The sequence below is a fragment of the Tachyglossus aculeatus genome, chromosome X2 (genome assembly GCF_015852505.1).
Source record: "Tachyglossus aculeatus isolate mTacAcu1 chromosome X2, mTacAcu1.pri, whole genome shotgun sequence".
Lineage (NCBI taxonomy): Eukaryota > Metazoa > Chordata > Mammalia > Monotremata > Tachyglossidae > Tachyglossus > Tachyglossus aculeatus.
Genome location: NC_052100.1, coordinates 4,170,033 through 4,194,055, shown reverse-complemented (window position 1 = coordinate 4,194,055; position 24,023 = coordinate 4,170,033). Strand labels below are relative to the sequence as shown.

General features: G+C 53.8%; 1 protein-coding gene across 2 annotated transcripts; it reads left to right on the top strand.

Moving 5' to 3' along the window:
- Nucleotides 1-447: 447 nt before the first annotated feature.
- On the top strand, nt 448-23,871 carry KIF20A (kinesin family member 20A). 2 transcript variants are annotated; one of them, XM_038771221.1, is made up of 18 exons: nt 448-535; nt 2,346-2,531; nt 3,765-3,848; nt 4,226-4,345; nt 6,236-6,374; nt 6,461-6,793; nt 6,870-7,058; nt 9,751-9,862; nt 10,510-10,578; nt 11,768-11,911; nt 12,011-12,176; nt 14,047-14,223; nt 16,210-16,349; nt 17,822-17,924; nt 21,146-21,329; nt 21,879-21,973; nt 22,137-22,274; nt 23,341-23,871. In XM_038771221.1, the coding sequence occupies exons 2-18, from the start codon at nt 2,364-2,366 to the stop codon at nt 23,656-23,658; spliced, it is 2,679 nt and encodes an 892-aa protein (XP_038627149.1). In that variant the 5' UTR covers nt 448-535; nt 2,346-2,363; the 3' UTR covers nt 23,659-23,871. The 2 variants fall into 2 exon arrangements, with proteins under 2 accessions (XP_038627149.1, XP_038627150.1); XM_038771222.1 differs by having other exon boundaries at nt 494-546.
- Nucleotides 23,872-24,023: the final 152 nt, after the last annotated feature.

Below are 24,023 nucleotides of genomic sequence, written 5' to 3'. Positions count from 1 at the left end.
CTGCTGCGCCCCGGGGGATTCTGGGAGTTGTAGTCCCCGGCGGGAGTACGGGGCGCGCCCACGTGACGCGCCTCAGGGGGCGCAGGGAAGGGAGCCCCGTCGCCCCTCCGCCCCGTAGAGGACGCAAAAAAGGCTGTCGGCTTCTACTGTTGCTCCACTTCACTGTAACGCGCCTTTTCCGCCCTGATAGGGAGCGGCGGGACCCTCTGCTCCCGCTGCCCCCCCCCGGGAGCAGCCCTAAATGGTTCAGCCCGGAGGGTGACGGTTGGAAGTCACGTGACAGGGGGCGGGGAGAAACCGTTGCCCGGGCCCGCCCTCGTCTGGCGCTGATTGGCTGTCGGAGCACCCCTCGCTCTCTGATTGGCCGCCGCAGGCCCCCTCTCTCTATGATTGGCCGCCGGTGGTCCCCCTCGCCCTATGATTGGCCGCCGGGGCAGGGCGCGGAGTTTGAAACGCCGCCGCGGACACAAAAGCGTAGATCCCCCGACGCCCCGCCAAGGACTGGGCCTGCGGACACCTGCAGCGGTGGGATCCTGTGAGTCTATTGTGCGTGGGCTACATTGCTCTCTCTCGCCAGTAGGCGCTCAATAAGTAATAATAATCATGCTGACATTATTATTGCATATTATTATATTATTATTGCTACGTATTAAACGCTTATTCTGTGCAAAACACTGTTCTCAACACTGTGGGGGGGTTACAAGGTGGTCAGGTTGTCCCACGGGGGGCCTAGAGCAGTGCTTTGCATTTCATTCATTCGTACAATCGTATTTATTGAGCGCTTACTGGGTGCAGAGCACTGTACTAAGCGCTCGGGAAGTACAAGTTAGAGCGGTGCTTTGCATTTCATTCATTCATTCAATCGTATTTATTAAGTGCTTACGGTGTGCAGAGCACTGTACTAAGCGCTCGGGAAGTACAAGTTAGAGCAGTGCTTTGCATTTCATTCATTCATTCAATCGTATTTATTGAGTGCTTACGGTGTGCAGAGCACTGTACTAAGCGCTCGGGAAGTCCAATTTGGCAACATAGAGAGACGGTCCCTACCCAACAGAGGGCTCACAGTCTAGAGTTTGCACGTAGTAAGCGTTTAGTAAATGCTATTATTATTATTATTAATCCCCATTTTACAGATGAGGGAATTGAGTGAGGCCTGAGTAATGCTATTATGCTCATTGTCGTATTCTGCTTTCCCAAGCGCTCAGATGTGTCTTGCTCCTCGTCGTATTCTGCTTTCCCCAGCGCTCAGGCTTTGCCCACAGTAAGCGCTCAATAAATAGGAATGACCGGTGTGGTCTCAGATGTGTCTGCTCCTCGTCGTATTCTGCTTTCCCCAGCGCTCAGTGCTTTGCGCACAGTAAGCGCTCAATAAATAGGAATGACCGGTGTGGTCTCAGATATGTCTGCTCCTCGTCGTATTTTGCTTTCCCCAGCGCTCAGTGCTTTGCGCACAGTAAGCGCTCAATAAATAGGAATGACCGGTGTGGTCTCAGATGTGTCTTATCCTTGTCGTATTCTGCTTTCCCCAGCGCTCAGTGCTTTGCCCACAGTAAGCGCTCAATAAATAGGAATGACCGGTGTGGTCTCAGATGTGTCTTGCTCCTCGTCGTATTCTGCTTTCCCCAGCGCTCAGTGCTTTACGCACAGTAAGCGCTCAATAAATAGGCATGACTGGTGTGGTCTCGGATGTGTCTTGCTCCTTGTCCTATTCTGCTTTCCCCAGCGCTCAGTGCTTTGCCCACAGTAAGCGCTCAATAAATAGGAATGACCGGTGTGGTCTCAGATGTGTCTCATCCTTGCCGTATTCTGCTTTCCCCAGCGCTCAGTGCTTTGCCCACAGTAAGCGCTCAATAAATAGGAATGACTGGTGTGGTCTCAGATGTGTCTTGCTCCTCGTCGTATTCTGCTTTCCCCAGCGCTCAGTGCTTTGCGCACAGTAAGCGCTCAATAAATAGGAATGACCGGTGTAGTCTCAGATGTGTCTGGTCCTCGTCGTATTCTGCTTTGCTCAGTGCTTTGCCCACAGTAAGCGCTCAATAAATAGGAATGACTGGTGTGGTCTCAGATGTGTCCTCTCCTTGTCGTATTCTGCTTTCCCCAGCGCTCAGTGCTTTGCGCACAGTAAGCGCTCAATAAATAGGAATGACCGGTGTGGTCTCAGATGTGTCTGCTCCTCGTCGTATTTTGCTTTCCCCAGCGCTCAGTGCTTTGCCCACAGTAAGCGCTCAATAAATAGGAATGACCGGTGTGGTCTCAGATGTGTCTGCTCCTCGCCGTATTCTGCTTTCCCCAGCCCACAGGAAGCGCTCAATAAATAGGAATGACCGGTGTGGGTCTCCCTGCAGGGCGAAGAAGGATCCGCCATGGCCCAGGAGCTCCTGTCCCCCCCGACCCACCTGCTGTCGGACGAGGACGAAGCCGTCTCCCCCCTGTTCGAGTCCACGGCGGCCGACTTGGTGGCCGGCCTGCGGAAGGACCTGCTGGCCGAATTCTCCACCATCTCGCCCGGCCCGGAGGGCGACCAGACGCAGGTGAGGGGCTGTGATGGACGGACGGACGGACGGATGAAGCCCCCGACCCCCAGCTCAGTCGACCGATCCGTCCGTGGGCGTCCCTTCTAGACTGTAAGCCCGCTGTTGGGTAGGGGCCGTCTCTAGATGTTGCCCACTTGGACTTCCCAAGCGCTTAGTACAGTGCTCTGCACACAGTAAGTGCTCAATAAATGCCCACTGATGGGTAGGGACCGTCTCTAGATGTTGCCGACTTGGACTTCCCAAGCGCTTAGTCCAGTGCTCTGCACACAGTAAGCGCTCAATAAATGCCCACCGTTGGGTAGGGACCGTCCCTATATGTTGCCGACTTGGACTTCCCAAGCGCTTAGTCCAGTGCTCTGCACACAGTAAGCGCTCAATAAATGCCCACTGTTGGGTAGGGACCGTCCCTCTATGTTGCCAACTTGGACTTCCCAAGCGCTTAGTACAGTGCTCTGCACACAGTAAGCGCTCAATAAATACGATTGAATGAATGAATGGTTCGTTCACTCAGTCGTATTTACCAGGAATAGGGGAAGCAGCGTGGCTCAGTGGAAAAAACCCGGGCTTTGGAGTCAGAGGTCATGGGTTCAAATCCCAGCTCCGCCACGTGTCAGCTGGGCGACTTTGGGCGAGGATGGATAAATTCCATCATTATAATAATAATAATAATGGTGATGATGGCATTTGTTAAGCGCTTACTATGTGCCAAGCACTGTTCTAAGCGCTGGAGGGGTTACAGGGTGATCAGGTTGTCCCACGGGGGGGGGGGGGCTCACAGTTATTATATTATTATTATAGCCGTAATTTAATTATTTATACTGCCGTCAGCCTCCCCCTCTAGACCGCAAGCTGGGTGTGGGAGCGAATACCGTCATATTGGACTTTAGTACAGTGCTCTGCACACAGTGAGCGCTCAAAAGCTACGATCAGAGTGGCTCAGTGGAAAGAGCCCGGGCTTTGGAGTCAGAGGTCATGGGTTCAAATCCCGGCTCCGCCACGTGCCTGCTGGGTGACCTTGGGCAAGTCACTTCACTTCTCTGAGCCCCAGTTCCCTCATCTGTAAAATGGGGGTGAAGACTGTGAGCCCCAGGTGGGGACAGCCTGATCACCCTGTATCCTCCCCAGCGCCTAGAACAGTGCTTTGCACATAGTAAGCGCTTAACAAATGCCTATTATTATTATTATTATTATTATTATTATTACGATTGACCGGCTGACTGTACGTCACAGGTGGAGGAAGAGGCCGGGAAGGTGAAGGTTTACCTGCGCGTCCGGCCCCTGATGCCGTCCGAGGTGGACAGACATGAGGAGCAGGTGAGGCGGAGGATGTGGCCGTACTTTCATTCAGTCGTATGTACTGAGCGCTTACTGTGTGCAGAGCACTGTGTTTGTACATATTTATTACTCTATTTATTTTACTTGTACATATCCTATTTATTTTATTTTGTTAGTACGTTTGGTTTTGTTCTCTGTCTCCCCCTTTTAGACTGTGAGCCCACTGTTGGGTAGGGACTGTCTCTCTATGTTGCCAACTTGTACTTCCCAAGCGCTTAGTACAGTGCTCTGCACATAGTAAGCGCTCAATAAATACGATTGATGATGATGATGATGTACTAAGCGCTTGCGCCTTGAGGGGGCCCGCTCAGCAGCCGCCGCCGGCCCCCCCACCTCACTCGACCCCCCCGCGCCAGGGCTGCGTCGTCATCGAGAACGCCGAGACCCTGGTCCTGCAGGCGCCCAAAAAGTCGTTCGCCATGAAGAGCACCGAGCGCGGAGTGGGCCAAGCCACTCACCGCTTCACCTTCTCCCAGGTAAGTACCGGCGGGGGGCCGGTGTCCCCGCCATCCCCTCAAACCACTCGCGGGTGCGCGCCCAAACACACCTACCCGCGGAGAAGCAGCGTGGCTCGGTGGAAAGAGCCCGGGCTTTGAAGTTGGAGGGCGCGGGTTCAAATCCCGCCTCCGCCAACTGTCAGCTGGGTGACTTCGGCCAAGCCGCTTCACTTCTCTGGGCCTCAGTGACCTCATCTGGAAGATGGGGATGAAAACGGTGAGCCCCCCCGTGGGACAACCTGATCACCTTGTCACCTCCCCAGCACTTAATACCGTCATTATTATTATTATTATTATCTCTTGCTCTCTCGCTCTCCCTTCGTCACAGGGACGGGGGACGCGGCGGGGCCTAGAGGAGAGAGCGCCTAACTTTTCTGTGCCTCAGTTTCCTCATCAATCAATCAATCAACCGTATTTATTGAGCGCTTACTGTGTGCAGAGCACTGTACTAAGCGCTTGGGAAGTCCAAGTTGGCAACATATACAGTCCCTACCCAACAGTGGGCTCACAGTCTAAAAGTGGGCTCACAGTCACAGTCGTCCCTCATCTGTATATATGTTTGTACATATTTATTACTCTATTTATTTATTTATTTTACTTGCACATATCTATTCTATTTATTTTATTTTGTTAGTATGTTTGGTTTTGTTCTCTGTCTCCCCCTTTTAGACTGTGAGCCCACTGCTGGGTAGGGACTGTCTCTAGATGTTGCCAACTTGGACTTCCCAAGCGCTTAGTCCAGTGCTCTGCACACAGTAAGCGCTCAATAAATACGATTGATGATGATGATGATGATCTGTAAACATCAGCTTACATGTGGGACGGGGACGGTGTCCAACCGGGTTAGCTTGTATCGACCCCAGGCCCGATGTAGGCGCTTACATGGCTTTTAAAAAGCAAGGTGGGGAGAAGAAGAGGAGTCTGTGCCTGAGCGGGCTGGGTCATCATCAATCGTATTTATTGAGCGCTTACTGTGTGCAGAGCACTGTACTAAGCGCTTGGGAAGTACAAATTGGCAACACCTAGAGACAGTCCCTACCCAACAGTGGGCTCACAGTCTAAAAGGGGGAGACAGAGAACAAAACCAAACATACTAACAAAATAAAATAAATAGAATAGATAGGTACAAGTAAAATAAAATAAAGGTCGAGGAGATGAGGACGGTGCTGCGTGCCCGGGGGCGTGCTGGGAAGGTGCCCCCTTTTAGACTGTGAGCCCACTGTTGTACATATGTACAACAGTGGGCTCACATACATATACATACATACACATACATACATACACACACATATACATGCAAACATACATATGTATGCTTGTACATATTTATTACTCATTTATTTATTTATTTTACTTGTACATATCTATTCTATTTATTTTATTTTGTTAGTATGTTTGGTTTTTTTTTTTTTTCTCTGTCTCCCCCTTTTAGACTGTGAGCCCAATGTTGGGTAGGGACTGTCTCTCTATGTTGCCAATTTGTACTTCCCAAGCGCTTAGTACAGTGCTCTGCACATAGTAAGCGCTCAATAAATATGATTGATTGTTGGGTAGGGACCGTCTCTATATGTTGCCAATTTGTACTTCCCAAGCGCTTAGTACAGTGCTCTGCACATAGTAAGCGTGCAATAAATATGATTGATGATGATGATGATGAAGGTGTTCCCGATCCGTAGGGCGCGCTTCCGTCCCGCCCCATCCTCTAGAGCTCGAGAGGCGGCCTCGGCGTCCCGTCCCGCTCAGCTAGTAGCCCCGGGGGGGGCCGGACCGGTCTGGACGCCCAGGGCAGGGCCTCCCGACGCTTAGTCCAGTGCTCTGCGCACAGTAAGCGCTCAATAAATGCGATCGATTGATCTGGGCCACCCCTAGGTCTTCGGGCCGGACGTGGGCCAGGCGTCCTTCTTCAACCTGACGGTGAGGGAGATGGTGAGGGAGGTCCTGAGCGGCCAGAACCGGCTCATCTACACCTACGGAGTCACCAATTCGGGCAAGACGCACACGGTGCAGGGTGAGCGGCGGGGGGCGGCCGGCACGGGGGTCGCGGGCCGGGGGGTGTTTGGGGGGCTCAGCGCCGCTGCCTGCCCCTCCCCGCAGGGACCCAGAAGGACGGGGGCATCCTGCCGCGCTCCCTGGCCCTCATCTTCAGCAGCATCCGGGGGCAGCTGGCCGCGGGCGCGGCCTTGAAGCCGCTGCTGTCCCACGAGGTGGTGCGGCTGGACGGCCGGCAGGGCCGCCAGGAGGAGGCCCGCAAGCAGGCCCTGCTGAGCGCCGGCTCGCGGGAGGCGACCCCCTCCTCCCCGCCGCTGCCGGCCGATCGGCCCCCGAAGCCCAGCCCGGAGCCGCCCACCCCGCAGGCGGCCGCCAGCTTCGACAGCGGCATCGCCGGGCTGTCCTCGTCCGGCCACGCCAGCGGGAGCCAGCTGGAAGGTGCGTAGGGGCGAGGGCGGGCATGGGGGGCGAGGGGACCGGGCCTGAGGCGCCGCCTGACCCCCCACCCCGACAGAGCCGAGCGCCCGCTGGGCCGAAGCGGAGGACGCCCCGCTGCGCGTGGCCGCGGCCGTCCGCTTCTCGGTCTGGGTGTCCTTCTTCGAGATCTACAACGAGCTCATTTACGACCTGCTGGAGCTGCCCGGGCACAAGAGGCAGACGCTGCGGCTGTGCGAGGACCACAAGGGCAACCCCTACGTCAAAGGTGCGGCGGAGCCGAGCCCGCCGTTGGGTCGGGGCCGTCCCCAGATGTTGCCAACTTGGACTTGCCGAGCGCTCAGTCCAGTGCTCTGCGCGCCGTAAGCGCTCAGTAAATACGATTGAATGAATGAATGACTCGGGGGGGAGGCTAATCCCGGCTCCAGCACTTGGCTGCTGGGTGACCTGGGGCCGGTCACTTCGCTTCTCTGGGCTGGTTTCCTCAAGTGTAAAATGGGGACGCCTCAAGTCGCATCTAGTGAGCGCTTACTGTGTGCAGAGCACTGTTCTAAGCGCTGGGGAGGTTACAAGGTGACCAGGTTGTCCCACAGTCTTAGTCCCCACTTTACACATGAGGTCACTGAGGCCCAGAGAAGTTAAGTGACTTAATAATAATAATGATGACGATGGCGTTTGTTAAGCGCTTACTATGTGCAAAGCACTGTTCTAAGCGCTGGGGAGGTTACAAGGTGACCAGGATGTCCCACAGTCTCAGTCCCCACTTTACACATGAGGTCACTGAGGCCCAGAGAAGTTAAGTGACTTAATAATAATAATGATGATGATGGCATTTGTTAAGCGCTTACTGTGTGCAGAGCACTGTTCTAAGCGCTGGGGAGGTTACAAGGTGACCAGGATGTCCTACAGTCTTAGTCCCCACTTTACACATGAGGTCACTGAGGCCCAGAGAAGTTAAGTGACTTAATAATAATAATTATGATGGCATTTGTTAAGCGCTTACTGTGTGCAGAGCACTGTTCTAAGCGCTGGGGAGGTTACAAGGTGACCAGGATGTCCCACAGTCTTAGTCCCCACTTTACACATGAGGTCACTGAGGCCCAGAGAAGTTAAGTGACTTAATAATAATAATAATGATGGCATTTGTTAAGCGCTTACTGTGTGCAGAGCACTGTTCTAAGCGCTGGGGAGGTTACAAGGTGACCAGGATGTCCCACAGTCTTAGTCCCCACTTTACACATGAGGTCACTGAGGCCCAGAGAAGTTAAGTGACTTAATAATAATAATGATGATGATGGCATTTGTTAAGCGCTTACTGTGTGCAGAGCACTGTTCTAAGCGCTGGGGAGGTTACAAGGTGACCAGGATGTCCCACAGTCTCAGTCCCCACTTTACACATGAGGTCACTGAGGCCCAGAGAAGTTAAGTGACTTAATAATAATAATAATGATGATGGCATTTGTTAAGTGCTTACTATGTGCAAAGCACTGTTCTAAGCGCTGGGGAGGTTACAAGGTGACCAGGATGTCCCACAGTCTTAGTCCCCACTTTACACATGAGGTCACTGAGGCCCAGAGAAGTTAAGTGACTTAATAATAATAATGATGATGATGGCATTTGTTAAGCGCTTACTGTGTGCAGAGCACTGTTCTAAGTGCTGGGGAGGTTACAAGGTGACCAGGTTGTCCCACAGTCTTAGTCCCCACTTTACACATGAGGTCACTGAGGCCCAGAGAAGTTAAGTGACTTAATAATAATAATAATAATGATGATGGCATTTGTTAAGCGCTTACTATGTGCAAAGCACTGTTCTAAGCGCTGGGGAGGTTACAAGGTGATCAGGTTGTCCCACGGGAGGCTCACAGTCTTCATCCCCATTTTACAGATGAGGTCACTGAGGCCCAGAGAAGTTAAGTGACTTAATGATAATAATTATGATGATGGCATTTGTTAAGCGCTTACTATGTGCAAAGCATTGTTCTAAGGGCTGGGGAGGTTACAAGGTGATCAGGTTGTCCCACGGGAGGCTCACAGTCTTAATCCCCATTTTACAGATGAGGTCACTGAGGCCCAGAGAAGTGAAGTGACTTGATAATAATAATAATAATAATGATGATGATGGCATTTGTTAAGCGCTTACTAAGTGCAAAGCACTGTTCTAAGCGCTGGGGAGGTTACAAGGTGATCAGGTTGTGCCCCGGGAGGCTCACATTCTTAATCCCCAGTTTACAGATGAGGTCACTGAGGCCCAGAGAAGTTGTGACTTAGTAATAATAATGATGATGATGATGGCATTTGTTAAGCGCTTACTATGTGCAAAGCTCTGTTCTAAGCGCTGGGTAGGATACAAGGTGATCAGGTTGTCCCACGGGGGGCTCACAGTCTTCATCCCCATTTTACAGATGAGGTCGCTGAGGCACAGAGAAGTGACTTCCCCAAAGTCACGCAGCTGAAGCGTTTGGGAGAGTACACTAAAACAATAGACACATTCCCCACCGACGAAGAACTTACAGTCTAGAGCCTTAGAGAAGCAGCGTTGCTCAGTGGAAAGAGCCCGGGCTCTGGAGTCAGAGGTCACGGGTTCAAATCCCGGCTCCGCCAACTGTCAGCTGTGTGACTTTGGGCCAGTCACTTCTCTGGGCCTCAGTGACCTCATCTGTAAAATGGGGGTTGACTGTGAGCCCCCCATGGGACAACCTGATCACCTTTTAACCTCCCCAGCGCTTAGAACCGTGCTTTGCACATAGTAAGCGCTTAATAAATGCCATCATTATTATTATTAGAACGGTGCTTGGCACATTCATTCAATTGTATTTATTGAGTGCTTACTGTGTGCAGAGCACTGTACTAAGCGCTTGGGAAGTACAAGTTGGCACATAGTAAGCGCTTAACAGATACCCTCATTATTATTGTTTTTTTTTTCCGCCCCCACCCACCGGCCCGGTCGTGGTGGGCCTCAGACCTGAGTTGGGTGAACGTGCGGGATGCGGACGAGGCCTGGAAGCTTCTGCGTGTAGGACGGATGAACCAGACTTTCGCCAGCACCCACCTGAACCACAACTCCAGCCGCAGGTCGGGGGCCGGACGGGCCGGGAACGGGGGGAGAGGAGCTGGGGGAGACCGCTAGACCCGGCGGGGGCTTCAGTCAGTCAGTCGTATTCATTGAGCGCTTACTCCGAGAAGCAGCGTGGCTCAGCGGAAAGAGCCCGGGCTTTGGAGTCCGAGGCCGTGGGTTCAAATCCCGGCTCCGCCAATTGCCAGCTGGGTGACTTTGGGCATGTCACTTCTCTGGGCCTCCTCTGGAAAATGGGGGTGAAGACTGTGAGCCCCCCATGGGACAGCCTGATCACCGTGTCACCTCCCCAGCGCTTAGAACAGTGCTCGGCACATAGTAAGCGCTTAATAAAGGCCATCGTTATTATTATTACTAAACGCTTGGGGGAGACCCAGTCCCTGCCCACGACGAGCGCATTGCCTCGGGAGGAAGGTGGAAATGGCTCAGGGCCAGAGGATCTTCTAGTCTTCTAGACTGTGAGCCCACTGTTGGGTAGGGACCGTCTCTATATGTTGCTAACTTGTACTTCCCAAGCGCTTAGTACAGTGCTCTGCACACAGTAAGCGCTCAATAAATGCGACTGAATGAATGAATCCGGCCAGACGCCGCCCCCCTGGCTCACGTGCTCCCTCCGTATCCCTTCTCCGCCCTCGCCCCACCCCAGCCACAGTATCTTCTCCATCCGCATCCTGCACCTGCAGGGAGACAGCGAAGTGGTCCTCAAGATCAGCGAGTGAGTGGGGGGCGGCTCTGCTCCGCAGGGCTGGGGGAAGTCCCGGCCCAGGAGGCCGCGGTCGGGGTGTTGGGTGGTCCGTACTGGGTAACTGGGGGAGAGTCAGGGTGTTGGGTGGTCCTTACTGGGTAACTGGGGGAGAGTCAGGGTGTTGGGTGGTCCTTACTGGGTCACTGGGGGAGAGTCAGGGTGTTGGGTGATCCGGGCTGAGTCACTGGGGAGAGTCAGGGATGGAGAAGGGGAGAGTCAGGGTGTTGCATGGTCCTTACTGGGTCACTGGGGGAGAGTGAGGGATGGAGAGGGGGAGAGTCAGGGTGTTGGGTGGTCCTTACTGGGTAACTGGGGGAGAGTCAGGTGTTGGGTGGTTCTTATTGGGTCACTGGGGGAGAGTCAGGGTGTTGGGTGGTCCTTAATGGGTCATTGGGAGAGAGTCAGGGATGGAGAGGGGGAGAGTCGGGGTATTGGGTGATCCGGGCTGGGTCACTGGGGAGAGTCAGGGATGGAGAAGGGGAGTCAGGGTGTTGCATGGTCCTTACTGGGTCACTGGGGAGGAGTCAGGGATGGAGAGGGGGAGAGTCAGGGTGTTGGGTGGTCCTTACTGGGTCACTGGGGGAGAGTCAGGGTGTTGGGTGGTCCTTACTGGGTCACTGGGGGAGAGTCAGGGATGGAGAGGGGGAGAGTCAGGACATTGGGTGATCCGGACTGGGTCACTGGGGGAGAGTCAGAGATGGAGATGGGGAGAGTCAGGGTGTTGGGTGATCTGGGCTGGGTCAGAAGGGGAGAGTCAGGGTGTTGGGTGATCCGGGCTGGGTCACTGGGGAGAGTCAGGGATGGAGAAGGGGGAGAGTCGGGGTGTTGGGTGGTCCAGGCTGGGTCACGGGGGGAGGAGCAGGGATGGAGAGGGGAGAGTCGGGTGGGATTGTGGTCCAGGCCGGGTCACTGCAGGGGAACCAGGGGTGGAGAGGAGAGAATCGGGGATGTTGGCCGGTCCGTCCCCCCTCCACCCCCTCCGAGGGCGGGTGGCAACAGGCGACCAGCCCCCGGTTCCTCCCAGCATCCCGGTGCCCCTCTGCCAGAGACCAAGCCCGGGACTGACGAGTCCGTGAGCCCGCCCTTTAGGAGTGGGGGCTCCCTCTTAGCCGGAGAGGCCCTCCCCTCTCACCCCGGTCCCCCCCCCCACCCCTCCCAGACTGTCCCTCTGCGACCTGGCCGGGTCCGAGCGCTGCAAGGAGCAGAAAACCGGGGAGCGCCTGAAGGAGGCCGGGAGCATCAACACGTCCCTGCACACCCTGGGCCGCTGCATCGCGGCCCTGCGCCAGAACCAGCAGGCGCGGTGAGCTCCGCCGCCACGGGGGCCGCGGGGAGGGCCGGGGGGACCTCGCCCCCCGCGCTCCCCCGGGCTCAGCCGCCCCGTCCTCCCGCCCCCCCGCAGGCCCAAGCCGAGCCTGGTGCCCTTCCGCGACAGCAAGCTGACACGCGTGTTCCAGGGCTTCTTCACGGGCCGCGGCCGCTCGTGCATGATCGTCAACGTCAACCCCTGCGCCTCCACGTACGACGAGACCCTCCACGTGGCCAAGTTCTCGGCCTTGGCCAGCCAGGTGGGCTCGCGCCCCTCCGTCGTCCTCCCCCGGCCCCGGCAACCGAAGGGAAGGGGGCTCCCGCATCCGCATACGTTGCCAACCTGTGCTTCCCAAGCGCTTAGTCCAGTGCTCTGCACACAGTAAGCGCTCAATAAATACGATTGAATCATCATCATCATCATCAATCGTGTTTATTGAGCGCTTACTATGTGCAGAGCACTGGACTAATGAATGAATTGAATTGAATGAATGAATCTGCCAAAACCGGGAGCCCGGGAGGCGGTCCCGGAGTCCTGGAGTTTGGTATCCCGCTCCCGTTGGGAACTCCGTCTATTGTTGCCCCTCGGTCATCCCGCTGCATTGCATCCGCGTGTCCTTTTTTGGTTACCGTGGGGTGGTGGGTCCTTTTTTTTGTTTTTAATAAAAGGGCTTAAATACCTGTATATATGTACAAACATATATATATATATATGCATTTATTTGTATACATACACGTAATAATAATAATAATAATGGTATTTGTTAAGCGCTTACTATGTGCAAAGCACTGTCCTAAGCGCTGGCATACATATATATACATATACGGACATATGTTTGTACATATTATTCTATTTGTACATATTTATTCTATTTATTTTATTTTGTTAATACGTTTTGTTCTCTGTCTCCCCCTTCTAGCCTGTGAGCCCACTGTTGGGTAGGGGCCGTCTCTCTATGTTGCCAATTTGGACTTCCCAAGCGCTTAGTCCAGCGCTCTGCACACAGTAAGTGCTCAATAAATACGATTGAATGAATGAATGAATACCAGTACCAGTGCTTGGCACAAAGTAAGAGCTTAAATGCCATCGTTATAATTGCTATTATTACTTTCATTCATTCAATGGTATTTATTGAGCGCTTACTGTGTGCAGAGCACTGTCCTGAGCGCTTGGGAAGTACAAGTTGACGACATATAGAGACGGTTCCTACCCAACAACGGGCTCACACGCAAACACCCAGTACAGTCAATCAATCAATCAATTGTATTTATTGAGCACTTACTGTGTGCAGAACACTGTACTAAGCGCTTGGGAAGTCCAAGTTGGCAACGTATAGAGACAGTTCCTACCCAACAGTGGGCTCACAGTCTAAAAGGGGGAGACAGAGAACAAAACCAAACATACTAACAAAATAAAATAAATAGAATAGATATGTACAAGTAAAGTAAATAAATAAATACCTGCCCTGCACGCAATCAATCAATCAATCGTATTTATTGAGCGCTTACTGTGTGCAGAGCACTGGACTAAGCGCTTGGGAAGTACAAGCTGGCAACATATGTAGACCGCAGGCTCCTAAAGGGCAGGGATCGCGCCTACTGACTCCACGGTGGTATAGTGAAAAGAGCCCGGGCTTGGGAGTCCGAGGTCGTGGGTTCCAATCCTGCCGGCTGTGTGACTCGGGCAAGTCACTTCACTCCTCTGTGCCTCAGTTCCCTAATCTGGAAAAGGGGGGTGAAGACTGTGAGCCCCACGTGGGACAGCCTGATCACCCTGTGACCTCCCCAGCGCTTAGAACAGCCGGCAACACCTAGAGACGGTCCGGGCTTTGGAGTCAGAGGTCATGGGTTCAAATCCCGGCTCCGCCACCTGTCAGCTGGGTGACTTTGGGCAAGTCACTTAACTTCTCTGGGCCTCAGTTCCCCCATCTGTAGAATGGGGATGAAGACTGTGAGCCCCACGTGGGACAACCTCATCACCTTGTATCCTCCCAGTGCTTGGAACAGTGCTTTGCACATAGTAAGCGCTTAATAAATGCTATCATTATTACCCAACAGCGGGCTCACAGTCTAGAAATCGGGGGGTGGGGGGGATCGGGGGTCTGAGCCGAGGCCGTTTTTCCCTTGTAGCTGGTCCACGCCCCCCCCGTGAAGCTGGGGCTGTTCATCAAGAGCCATAGTAGCCTCCTCGCTGCCCCCGGCCAGGGGAAAGCGGCCAGGCGAGGCCCGGTCTCCGCGGAGGAAGACGAGGAGGAGGAGGAGGAAAGCAGTGGTGATGAAGAGGACTTCTCCCTGTGTGAGAAGGAAGTGAGTGGAAGGGCTGGGGAGGAGCCCCGGGGTCATCGGGGGGCGGAGGGGGACTGACCCCATAATAATAATGATGGCATTTGTTCAATCAATCAATCAATCGTATTTATTGAGCGCTTACTGTGTGCGGAGCACTGTACTAAGCGCTTGGGAAGTCCAAGTCGGCAACATAAGCCGACTTAAGCGCTTATTACGTGCAGAGCGCTGTTCTAAGCGCTGGATGACCTCCGACTCCGAAGCCTGGGCTGTTGCCACTGAGCCACGCCGCTTCTCAACAGTGATTTGGGGCGAGTCGCTTCTGTGCCCCAGTTTTCTCATCTGTAAAACGGGGGGGAAGACTGCGAGGTCCTTCCCCACAGCACCTGTATATATGTTTGTACCTATTTATTACTCTATTCATTTAACTTGTACATATCTATTCTATTTATTTTATTTTGTTAGTGTGTTTGGTTTTGTTCTCTGTCTCCCCCTTTTAGACTGTGAGCCCACTGTTGGGTAGGGACTGTCTCTATATGTTGCCAACATGGACTTCCCAAGCGCTTAGTACAGTGCTGTGCACACAATAAGCGCTCAATAAATATGATTGGTTGATTGATTGAAAGCAGCGGTGACGAAGAGGACTTCTCCCTTTGTGAGAAGGAAGTGAGTGGAAGGGCTGGGGAGGAGCCCTGGGGTCATCGGGGGGCGGAGGGGGACTGACCCCATAATAATAATGATGGCATTTGTTCAATCAATCAATCAATCATATTTGTTGAGCGCTTACTGTGTGCGGAGCACTGTACTAAGCGCTTGGGAAGTACAAGTCGGCAACATAAGCCAACTTAGGCACTTATTATGTGCAGAGTGCTGTTCTAAGCGCTGGATGACCTCTGACTCCGAAGCCTGGGCTGTTGCCACTGAGTCACGCTGCTTCTCAACAGTGATTTGGGGCGAGTCGCTTCTGTGCCCCGGTTCTCTCATCTGTAAAACAGGGGTGAAGACTGTGAGGTGCTTCCCAAGCGCTTAGTACAGTGCTTTGCACACAGTAAGCGCTCAATAAATACGATTGATTGAATGAATGAAAATAATTCTAATCCCACTTGTCAGCGGTGTGACTTGGGGCGAGTCGCTGCTGTGCCCCAGTTCTCTCATCTGTAAAACGGGGGTGAAGACTGCGAGGTCCTTCCCAAGCGCTTAGTACAGTGCTCTGCACACAGTAAGCACTCAATAAATACGATTGATGGAATGAATGAATGAATGAAAATAATTCTAATCCCACTTGTCAGCGGTGTGACTTGGGGCGAGTCGCTTCTGTGCCCCAGTTCTCTCATCTGTAAAATGGGGGTGAAGATTGTGAGGCAGTTCCCAAGCGCTTAGTACAGTGCTCTGCACACAGTAAGCACTCAATAAATACGATTGATGGAATGAATGAATGAAAATAATTCTAATCCCACTTGTCAGCGGTGTGACTTGGGGCGAGTCGCTGCTGTGCCCCAGTTCTCTCATCTGTAAAATGGGGGTGAAGACTGTGAGGTACTTCCCAAGCCCTTAGTACAGTGCTCTGCACACAGTAAGCGCTCAATAAATACGATTGATTGATTGAATGCATGAATGAAAATAATTCTAATCCCACTTGTCAGCAGTGTGACTTGGGGCGAGTCGCTTCTGTGCCCCAGTCACTTCTGTGCCCCAGTTCTCTCATCTGTAAAACGGGGGTGAAGACTGTGAGGTCCTTCCCAAGTGCTTAGTACAGTGCTCTGCACACAGTAAGTGCTCAATAAATACGATTGATGGAATGAATGAATGAATGAAAATAATTCTAATCCCACTTGTCAGCGGTGTATCTTGGGGCGAGTCGCTTCTGTGCCCCAGTTCTCTCATCTGTAAAACGGGGGTGAAGACTGTGAGCCCCACGGGGGCCGACATGCTGAGCCCGCACAGTGCTTGGCACGTCGTAAGCGCTTGACAAACGCCACCGTCGTCATCCCTGCCCCGTCTTCCCCCCAGAAACTGCTGCAGGTGGTGGACGCCCTGAAGAAGCTGCTGCTGCAGGAGCGGCGGGAAAAGCTGCAGCTGGAAATGCAACTCCGCAACGAGATCTGCAACGAGGTGGTGGAGCAGATGCGGGAGAGGGAGCAGTGGTACAGGTTAGCGGGCGGCGGGCGGGAGGCCCGGGAGGGGCCGGGGATTGGGGGTCCTCCGGGCCCCCCGCCCTCCCGGCTGGGCACGTGCCCGCCAACTCAGTCCTACTGACTTGCAGAGAAGCGGCGTGGCTCCGTGGAAAGAGCCCGGGCTTTGGAATCAGAGGTCAGGGGTTCAAATCCCGGCTTGGCCACTTAATAATAACAATAATAATAATAATAATGATATTCATTCATTCATTCAATCGTATTTATTGAGCGTTTACTGTGGGCAGAGCAACTTGGGAAGTCTGTGGGACTGAAGTCTGTTGTCCTCAACTTGATCACATTGTATCCCCCCCAGCGCTTAGAACAGTGCTTTGCACCTAGTAAGCGCTTAACAAATGCCATCATTATTATTCTCTCATCTGTAAAATGGGGATTAAGACTGTGAGCCCCCCCGTGGGACAACCTGATCACTCTGTAACTTCCTCAGCACTTAGAACAGTGCTTTGCACATAGTAAGCACTTAAATGCCATTATTATTATTATTATTATTACTATTCTCTCATCTGTAAAATGGGGATTAAGACTGTGAGCCCCCCCGTGGGACAACCTGATCACCTTGTAACTTCCCCAGCACGCTTAGAACAGCGCTCTGCACATAGTAAGCCCTTAATAAATGCCATTATTGTTATTATTATTATTATTATTCTCTCATCTGTAAAATGGGGATTAAGACTGTGAGCGCCCCCGTGGGACAACCTGATCACTTTGTAACTTCCTCAGCGCTTAGAACAGTGCTTTGCACATAGTAAGCGCTTAAATGCCATTATTATTATTATTCTGTCATCTGTAAAATGGGGATTAAGACTGAGCCCCCCAACGTGGGACAACCTGATCACCTTGTAACTTCCCCAGCGCTTAGAACAGCGCTCTGCACACAGTAAGCCCTTAATAAATGCCATTATTATTATTATTATTATTATTATTATTCTCTCATCTGTACAATGGGGATTAAGACTGTGAGCCCCCCCGTGGGACAACCTGATCACCTTGTAACTTCCCCAGCGCTTAGAACAGTGCACACAGTAAGTGCTTAAATGCCATTATTATTATTATTCTATCATCTGTAAAATAGGGATTAAGACTGTGAGCCCCACCGTGGGACAACCTGATGACCTTGTAACTTCCCCAGCGCTTAGAACAGCGCTCTGCACATAGTAAGCGCTTAATAAATTCCATCATTGTTATTATAACTGGACTCTCGCAGGCGCATAGTACAGCGCCCTGCCCCCAGGAAGTGCTCCATGAGCACTATTGATGACGCCGAGGAGGACGATGCCGACAGGAGCCCAGCGTGGGATGCCCGTGGGGCTCGGGGACCGCCGCGTCCCATCAAATCCGTCCCCCCTCGGGGTCTTGCACCAAGTCAGCGCGCGATCGCCGGTGATGGATTGATTTATTTATTTTTTCCCCCCTCGCCCCGCCCCGAGCAGCGAGCACCTGGACACCCAGAAAGAGCTCCTGGAGGATCTGTATGAAGACAAGCTGAAGAACCTGAAGGAGTCGCTGACGACGTATTACCGGGAGGAGCTGCGGGTGAGCCGGAGGGGCGGGGAGGGCCCGACTTGTGTCCCCCCCACAGCGCTCAGAACAGTGCTTGGCCCATAGGAAGCGTTTAAAAAACACCGTTATTATTCCCCTCAGACTCTCCCTGGTCCGCAGCCTCTTCATTCATTCATTCAATCGTATTTATGGAGCGCTTACCGTGGGCAGGGCACTGGACTAAGCGCTTGGGAAGTGCAAGTCGGCAACATCTAGAGACGGTCCCTACCCAACAACGGGCTCACAGCCTCTTCCTGGTCCTCCTCCTCCTCACTGTCCCTCCTGTTCCTTCTCCCCCTTTTAGACTGTGAGCCCACTGTTGGGTAGGGACCGTCTCTATATGTTGCCAACTTGGACTTCCCAAGCGCTTAGTCCAGTGCTCTGCACACAGTAAGCGCTCAATAAATACAATTGATTCCTCCTCCTCGCCTCTCCCTGCTTCTCCTCAGCTTTAGTTCATTCATTCAATCGTATTTATTGAGCGCTTACTGTGTGCACGGCACTGTACTAAGCGCTTGGGAAGGGCAAGTCGGCAACATCTAGAGACGGTCCCTACCCAACAACAGGCTCACAGCCTCTTCCTGGTCCTCCTCCTCACTGTCCCTCCTGTTCCTCCTCCTCGCCTCTCCCTGCTTCTCCTCAGCTTTAATTCATTCATTCAATCGTATTTATTGAGCGCTTACTGTGGGCAGGGCACTGTACTAAGCACTTGGGAAGTGCAAGTTGGCAACATCTAGAGACGGTCCCTACCCAACAACGGGCTCACAGCCTCTTCCTGGTCCTCCTCCTCACTGTCCCTCCTGTTCCTCTTCCTCGCCTCTCCCTGCTTCTCCTCAGCTTTAATTCATTCAGTCGTATTTATCGAGCGCTTACTGGGTGCAGAGCACTGGGCTAAGCGCTTGGGAAATCCAAGTTGGCAGCATATAGAGACGGTCCTTACCCAACAGTGGGCTCACAGTCTAGAAATTCTATTTGTTCTGTCGATTTTGACACCCTGTCTCCATGCTTGGTTTTGTTGTCTGTCTTCCCTTTCTAGACTGTGAGCCTGTTAATAATAATAATAATAATAAAAAAAATAATAATAATAATAATGGCATTTATTAAGTGCTTACTTATGTGCACTGTTCTAAGCGCTGGGGAGGTTACAAGGTGCTCAGGTTGTCCCACGGGGAGCTCGCAGTCTTCATCCCCATTTTACAGATGAGGTGACTGAGGCACAGAGAAGTGATGATGATGGCATTTATTAAGCACTTACTATGTGCAAAGCTCTGTTCTAAGCGCTGGGGAGGTTACAAGGTGATCAAGTTGTCCCACGGGGGGCTCACAGTCTTAATCCCCGTTTTACAGATGAGGGAACTGAGGAACAGAGAAGTGAAGTGACTTGCCCAAAGTCCCACAGCTGACAATCGGCGGAGCTGGGATTTGAACCCATGACTTCTGACTCCACAGCCCGCGCTCTTTCCATTGAGCCACACTGCCCATTGTTGGGGAGGGACCGTCTCTATATGCTGCCGACTTGGGCTTCCCAAGCGCTTAGTTCGGTGCTCTGCACACAGTAAGCGCTCAATAAATACAGTTGAATGAATGAATCGAATAAGCGCTTAGTCGAGAAGCAGCGTGGCTCAGTGTAAAGAGCCCGGGCTTTGGAGTCAGAGGTCATGGGTTCAAACCCCGGCTCTGCCAACTGTCAGCTGGGTGACTTTGGGCAAGTCACTTCACTTCTCTGTGCCTCAGTGACCTCATCTGTAAAATGGGGATGAAGACTGTGAGCCCCCCAGGGGGCAACCTGATCCCAGCGCTTAGAACATAGTAAGCGCTTAACAAATGCCATCATCATTATTATTATTGGGAGTCAGAGGTCATGGGTTTGAATCCCAGCTCCGCCCCTTAGCTGTGTGACCTTGGGCAAGCCACTTCACTTCTCTGGGCCTCAGTGACCTTATATGGAAAATGGAGATGAAAACTGTGAGCCCCACGGGGGACAATCTCATCACCTTGTATCCCCCCACTGCTTAGAATGGTGCTTTGCACATAGTAAGCGCTTAACAAATGCCATCATTATTATTATTATTGGGAGTCAGAGGTCACGGGTTCGAATCCCAGCTCCGCCACTTGTCAGCTGTGTGACCTTAGGCAAGTCACTTCACTTCTCTGGGCCTCAGTGACCTCATCTGGAAAATGGGGATGAAAACTGTGAGCCCCACGGGGGGACAATCTCATCACCTTGATTCCTCCCAGCGCTTAGAACGGTGCTTTGCACATAGTAAGCACTTAACAAATGCCATCATTATTGTTATTATTATTGGGAGTCAGAGGTCATGGGTTCGAATCCCGGCTCCACCACTTGTCAGCTGTGACCTTGGGCAAGCCACTTCACTTTTCTGGGCCTCAGTGACCTCATTTGGAAAATGGGGGTGAAAACTGTGAGCCCCTCGGGGGATAATCTCATCAACTTGTATCACCCCAGCGCTTAGAACGGTGCTTTGCCCAGAGTAAGCGCTTAACAAATGCCATCATCATCATCATTATTATTATTATTGGGAGTCAGAGGTCATGGGTTCGAATCCCGGCTCCACCACTTAGCTGTGTGACCTTAGGCAAGCCACTTCACTTCTCTGGGCCTCAGTGACCTCATCTGGAAAATGGGGATGAAAACTGTGAGCCCCACGGGGGACAATCTCATCACCTTGTATCCCCCCAGCGCTTAGAATGGTGCTTTGCCCAGAGTAAGCGCTTAACAAATGCCATCATTATTATTATTATTGTTATTGGGAGTCAGAGGTCATGGGTTCGAATCCCGGCTCCACCACTTAGCTGTGTGACCTTGGGCAAGCCACTTCACTTCTCTGGGCCTCATCTGGGAAATGGGGATGGAAACTGTGAGCCCCACATGGGACAATCTCGTCACCTTGTATCCCCCCAGCGCTTAGAACGGTGCTTTGCACAGAGTAAGTGCTTAACAAATGCCGCCATTATTATTATTATTATTATTGGCAGTCAGAGGTCATGGGTTCGAATCCCAGCTCCACCACTTGGCTGTGTGACCTTGGGCAAGCCACTTCACTTCTCTGGGCCTCATCTGGGCAATGGGGATGGAAACTGTGAGCCCCACATGGGACAATCTCATCACCCTGTATCCCCCCAGCGCTTAGAACGGCGCTTTGCACATAGTAAGCGCTTAACAAATGCCATCGTTATTGTTATTCCCCCCCCAGGAGCGGGACGAGCAGGTGGAGGAGCTGGAGGCGGCGCTGCGGGAGGCCCGGCAGCAGGCGGCGGAGGCCGGCCTCCCCGTGCGGCGGTCCCAGCGCGTGGCCGCCGCCTCCGGCCTGCAGGAACTGCAGGAGGCCAAGGCCAAGCTGGCCCACTGCCAGGAGGAGCTGAGCTCTGCCCAGCGTGGTAAGGAGAGCCGGGCACGCACCACACAATCAATCAATCAATCGTATTTATTGAGCGCTTACTGCGTGCAGAGCACTGGACTAAACGCTTGGGAAGTCCAAGTTGGCAACATCTAGAGACGGTCCCTACCCAACAGTGGGCTCACGGTCTAGAAGGGGGAGACGGAGGACAAAACATATAAACCAAATAAACAGAATATGTACAAGTAAAATCCATCAATCATATTTATTGAGCACTTACTGGGGCAGCGGGGCTCAGTGGAAGGAGCCCGGGCTTTGGAGTCCGAGGTCACGGGTTCAGATCCCACTTGTCAGCTGGGTGACTTGGGGCAAGTCATCCCGCTTCTCTGGGCCTCAGTGACCTCATCTGGAAAATGGGGGTGAAGAGCGTGGGACAACCTGTTCACCTTGTAACCTCCCCAGCGCACATAGTAAGCGCTTAATAAATTTGGGGAAGGTCTTCCCAGGGCAGGGGTGGGAAGCCCCAGGGAGGCGCCCACCCGCTCAGTCCGACCGTCCCTCCTCGCCTTGGGGCCCCGTGCTTCCTCAGAGCTGCACAAGTACCAGAAGATGCTGGAGCCGCCGCCCTCGCCCTCCAAATCCTTCGCCAGCGACGTGGACAGGAAGCTGGAAGAGGGGCAGAAGGTAACGGCGACCCCGCGGGCCACCTGCCAGGATGCCCGGCCTGGTTTCCCCCCGACCCCAGACTAACGGCTTGGTTTTTCCGCCCCCCAAGCCGGGCTGGAGGGGGAGATGAGGCCGCCCGCTCCCCTCCCTCACCCCCAGACCCCCCTCCGTCCCCCCGCAGAACGTGAGGCTGCTGCGGGCAGAACTTGAAAAGCTGGGCCAGTCCTTCCAGTCGGCCGAGAGAGTCTGCTGCCACAGCACCGGGGCGGGGAAACTGCGCCAGGCCCTGGCCACCTGCGACGACATCCTCGTCAAGCAGGTAGGTGACCGCCCTCCCCTCCCTCCCTCCTCCTGCCCCGGGCCGGGAGTGGGACGAAGGGCCCCCTGCCCCCCCTTCTTTAACTTCATGCCTCCGGGCCGGGGACCGGATTCACTCCCGCGGTCCCTGGGGACGATCAGATTTTTGGGGGGTCCTTTGCGGATGTACTCTTCCTCACTTAGGAGACGATTACACAACTGTGGCATCGGATCAGTTCCGTATTTAACCATCGCCTTGGATTTCATTGGAGATTTCCTCCTGCCGGGGAGGGGACCCCTAAACCGCAATTCCTCTCGGCTCTGACCCCCACAGCAAAATTGGAGTTGGGATTTTTGAAGGGGTGGATCCACGTCCCCAGATTCCTCTCCCCGCCCCTCATCTGCAGGTTTAAAACGCGGCAGCCTCCTGCGGCCCACCCCCCGGTCTCGCCCAGCCGCGGAGGTGCCCTGTCACCTCCCGGGAGTGACGGGGGTAAGGGCTGTCTCTATATGTTGCCAACTTGTACTTCCCAAGCGCTTAGTACAGTGCTCTGCACACAGTAAGCACTCAAATACGATTGATTGATTGACGGGGAGGGTGTCGTCACCCGGCAGCCTCCCCGAGGGATCCCTTGGGGTCCGGTTTAGGAAACGGCCGGCGGCCCATGCCGAGATCGGGAGAGCGCGGCAGTGGGGGACGAGCCCCCGACTTCAGCCGGCCCGGGATTTAACCCAAATCCAGCGTCGTCTTTTCTCCCGCCACTTCCACTCTCCTTTCCCGAGCGGACAGAGTTGGGGACGAGGCAGGTTGCTTCTGCTACCTTCTCTGGTCTGTCCACTCCTAATTAGAGGATTTGATTCCCTCCCTCGCTCCTGAGGTTCCTAAGCAGGTGGCCGGCCACCTGCAGCTGATCCAAGTCCCCTTCCTAGCACCGTCGCACGAAGGAGGGGAGGCCGGGGACCTGGGTTCTGATCCCGCCTCTGGGAAGGAGAGGGGCTTGACCCGGTCACACGGGGGATCCGGTACCCGCTTGGCAGGGCGCCCGGCCCCGAAAGGGCGCTCACCAAACCAACCCCACCGCCTTCAGGACCAGACCCTGGCCGAGCTGCAGAACAACCTGACGCTGTTGAAGCTGGACCTGCGGAAGACGGCCGGCCCCGGGGGCGAGGGGTGCCACGCGGGGCTCAGGCCGCCGGCCCCCGCCTTCTTCAAGAAGCGCCAGGGCCCCAACCAGGAGAACGTGCAGCCCGGGCAACAGCCGCCGGGCAAGAGGCCCTTCCTCCACGGCTTCCTGAACCGGACGCCCTCGCGCCCGGTCACGGCCGACAGCAGCCCCTACGTCCGTATCCTCCGCTCCCGCCGCTCCCCCTTGCTCAAGTCGGGGCCCTTCGGCCGGAAATACTGAGGGGCGGGGGGTGTCGGTTCCCCCCCCACCCCGTCCGACAACCTCGCGATCCTATAAGCTTTAAAGAGGGGGGTCGCCCCTCTGTTTTTAAAACACAGGGCGAACGCTCCAGTTGCAAGTTGCACCGCCCGCTACTCTCACTTGTACTATATTCCCGCGTTGTATCCAAACCGTTGTCCGTTTGATGGTTTCTATGCACAAAATAAACTTATATATTATGTACATTGTAAACACAGCCAAGAGGCTCGCTGGTCTTTTCTACCTCACCCCCGCTGGGCAGGGAGGGGGGGGTTCAAGTCCCGGCTCTGCCGCCGGCTTGCTGTGGGACCGGGGGCCGGTCGCTTAACCTCTCTGGGCCTCCGCTT

Coding starts and splice junctions, on each gene's coding strand:
- KIF20A (XM_038771221.1), top strand. CDS start 2,364: ATGGCCCAGGAGCTCCTGTCCCCCCCGACCCACCTGCTGTCGGACGAG. Junction 10,579..11,767: donor GTGGTCCTCAAGATCAGCGA/GTGAGTGGGGGG, acceptor CACCCCTCCCAG/ACTGTCCCTCTGCGACCTGG. Junction 14,224..16,209: donor TCTCCCTGTGTGAGAAGGAA/GTGAGTGGAAGG, acceptor TCTTCCCCCCAG/AAACTGCTGCAGGTGGTGGA.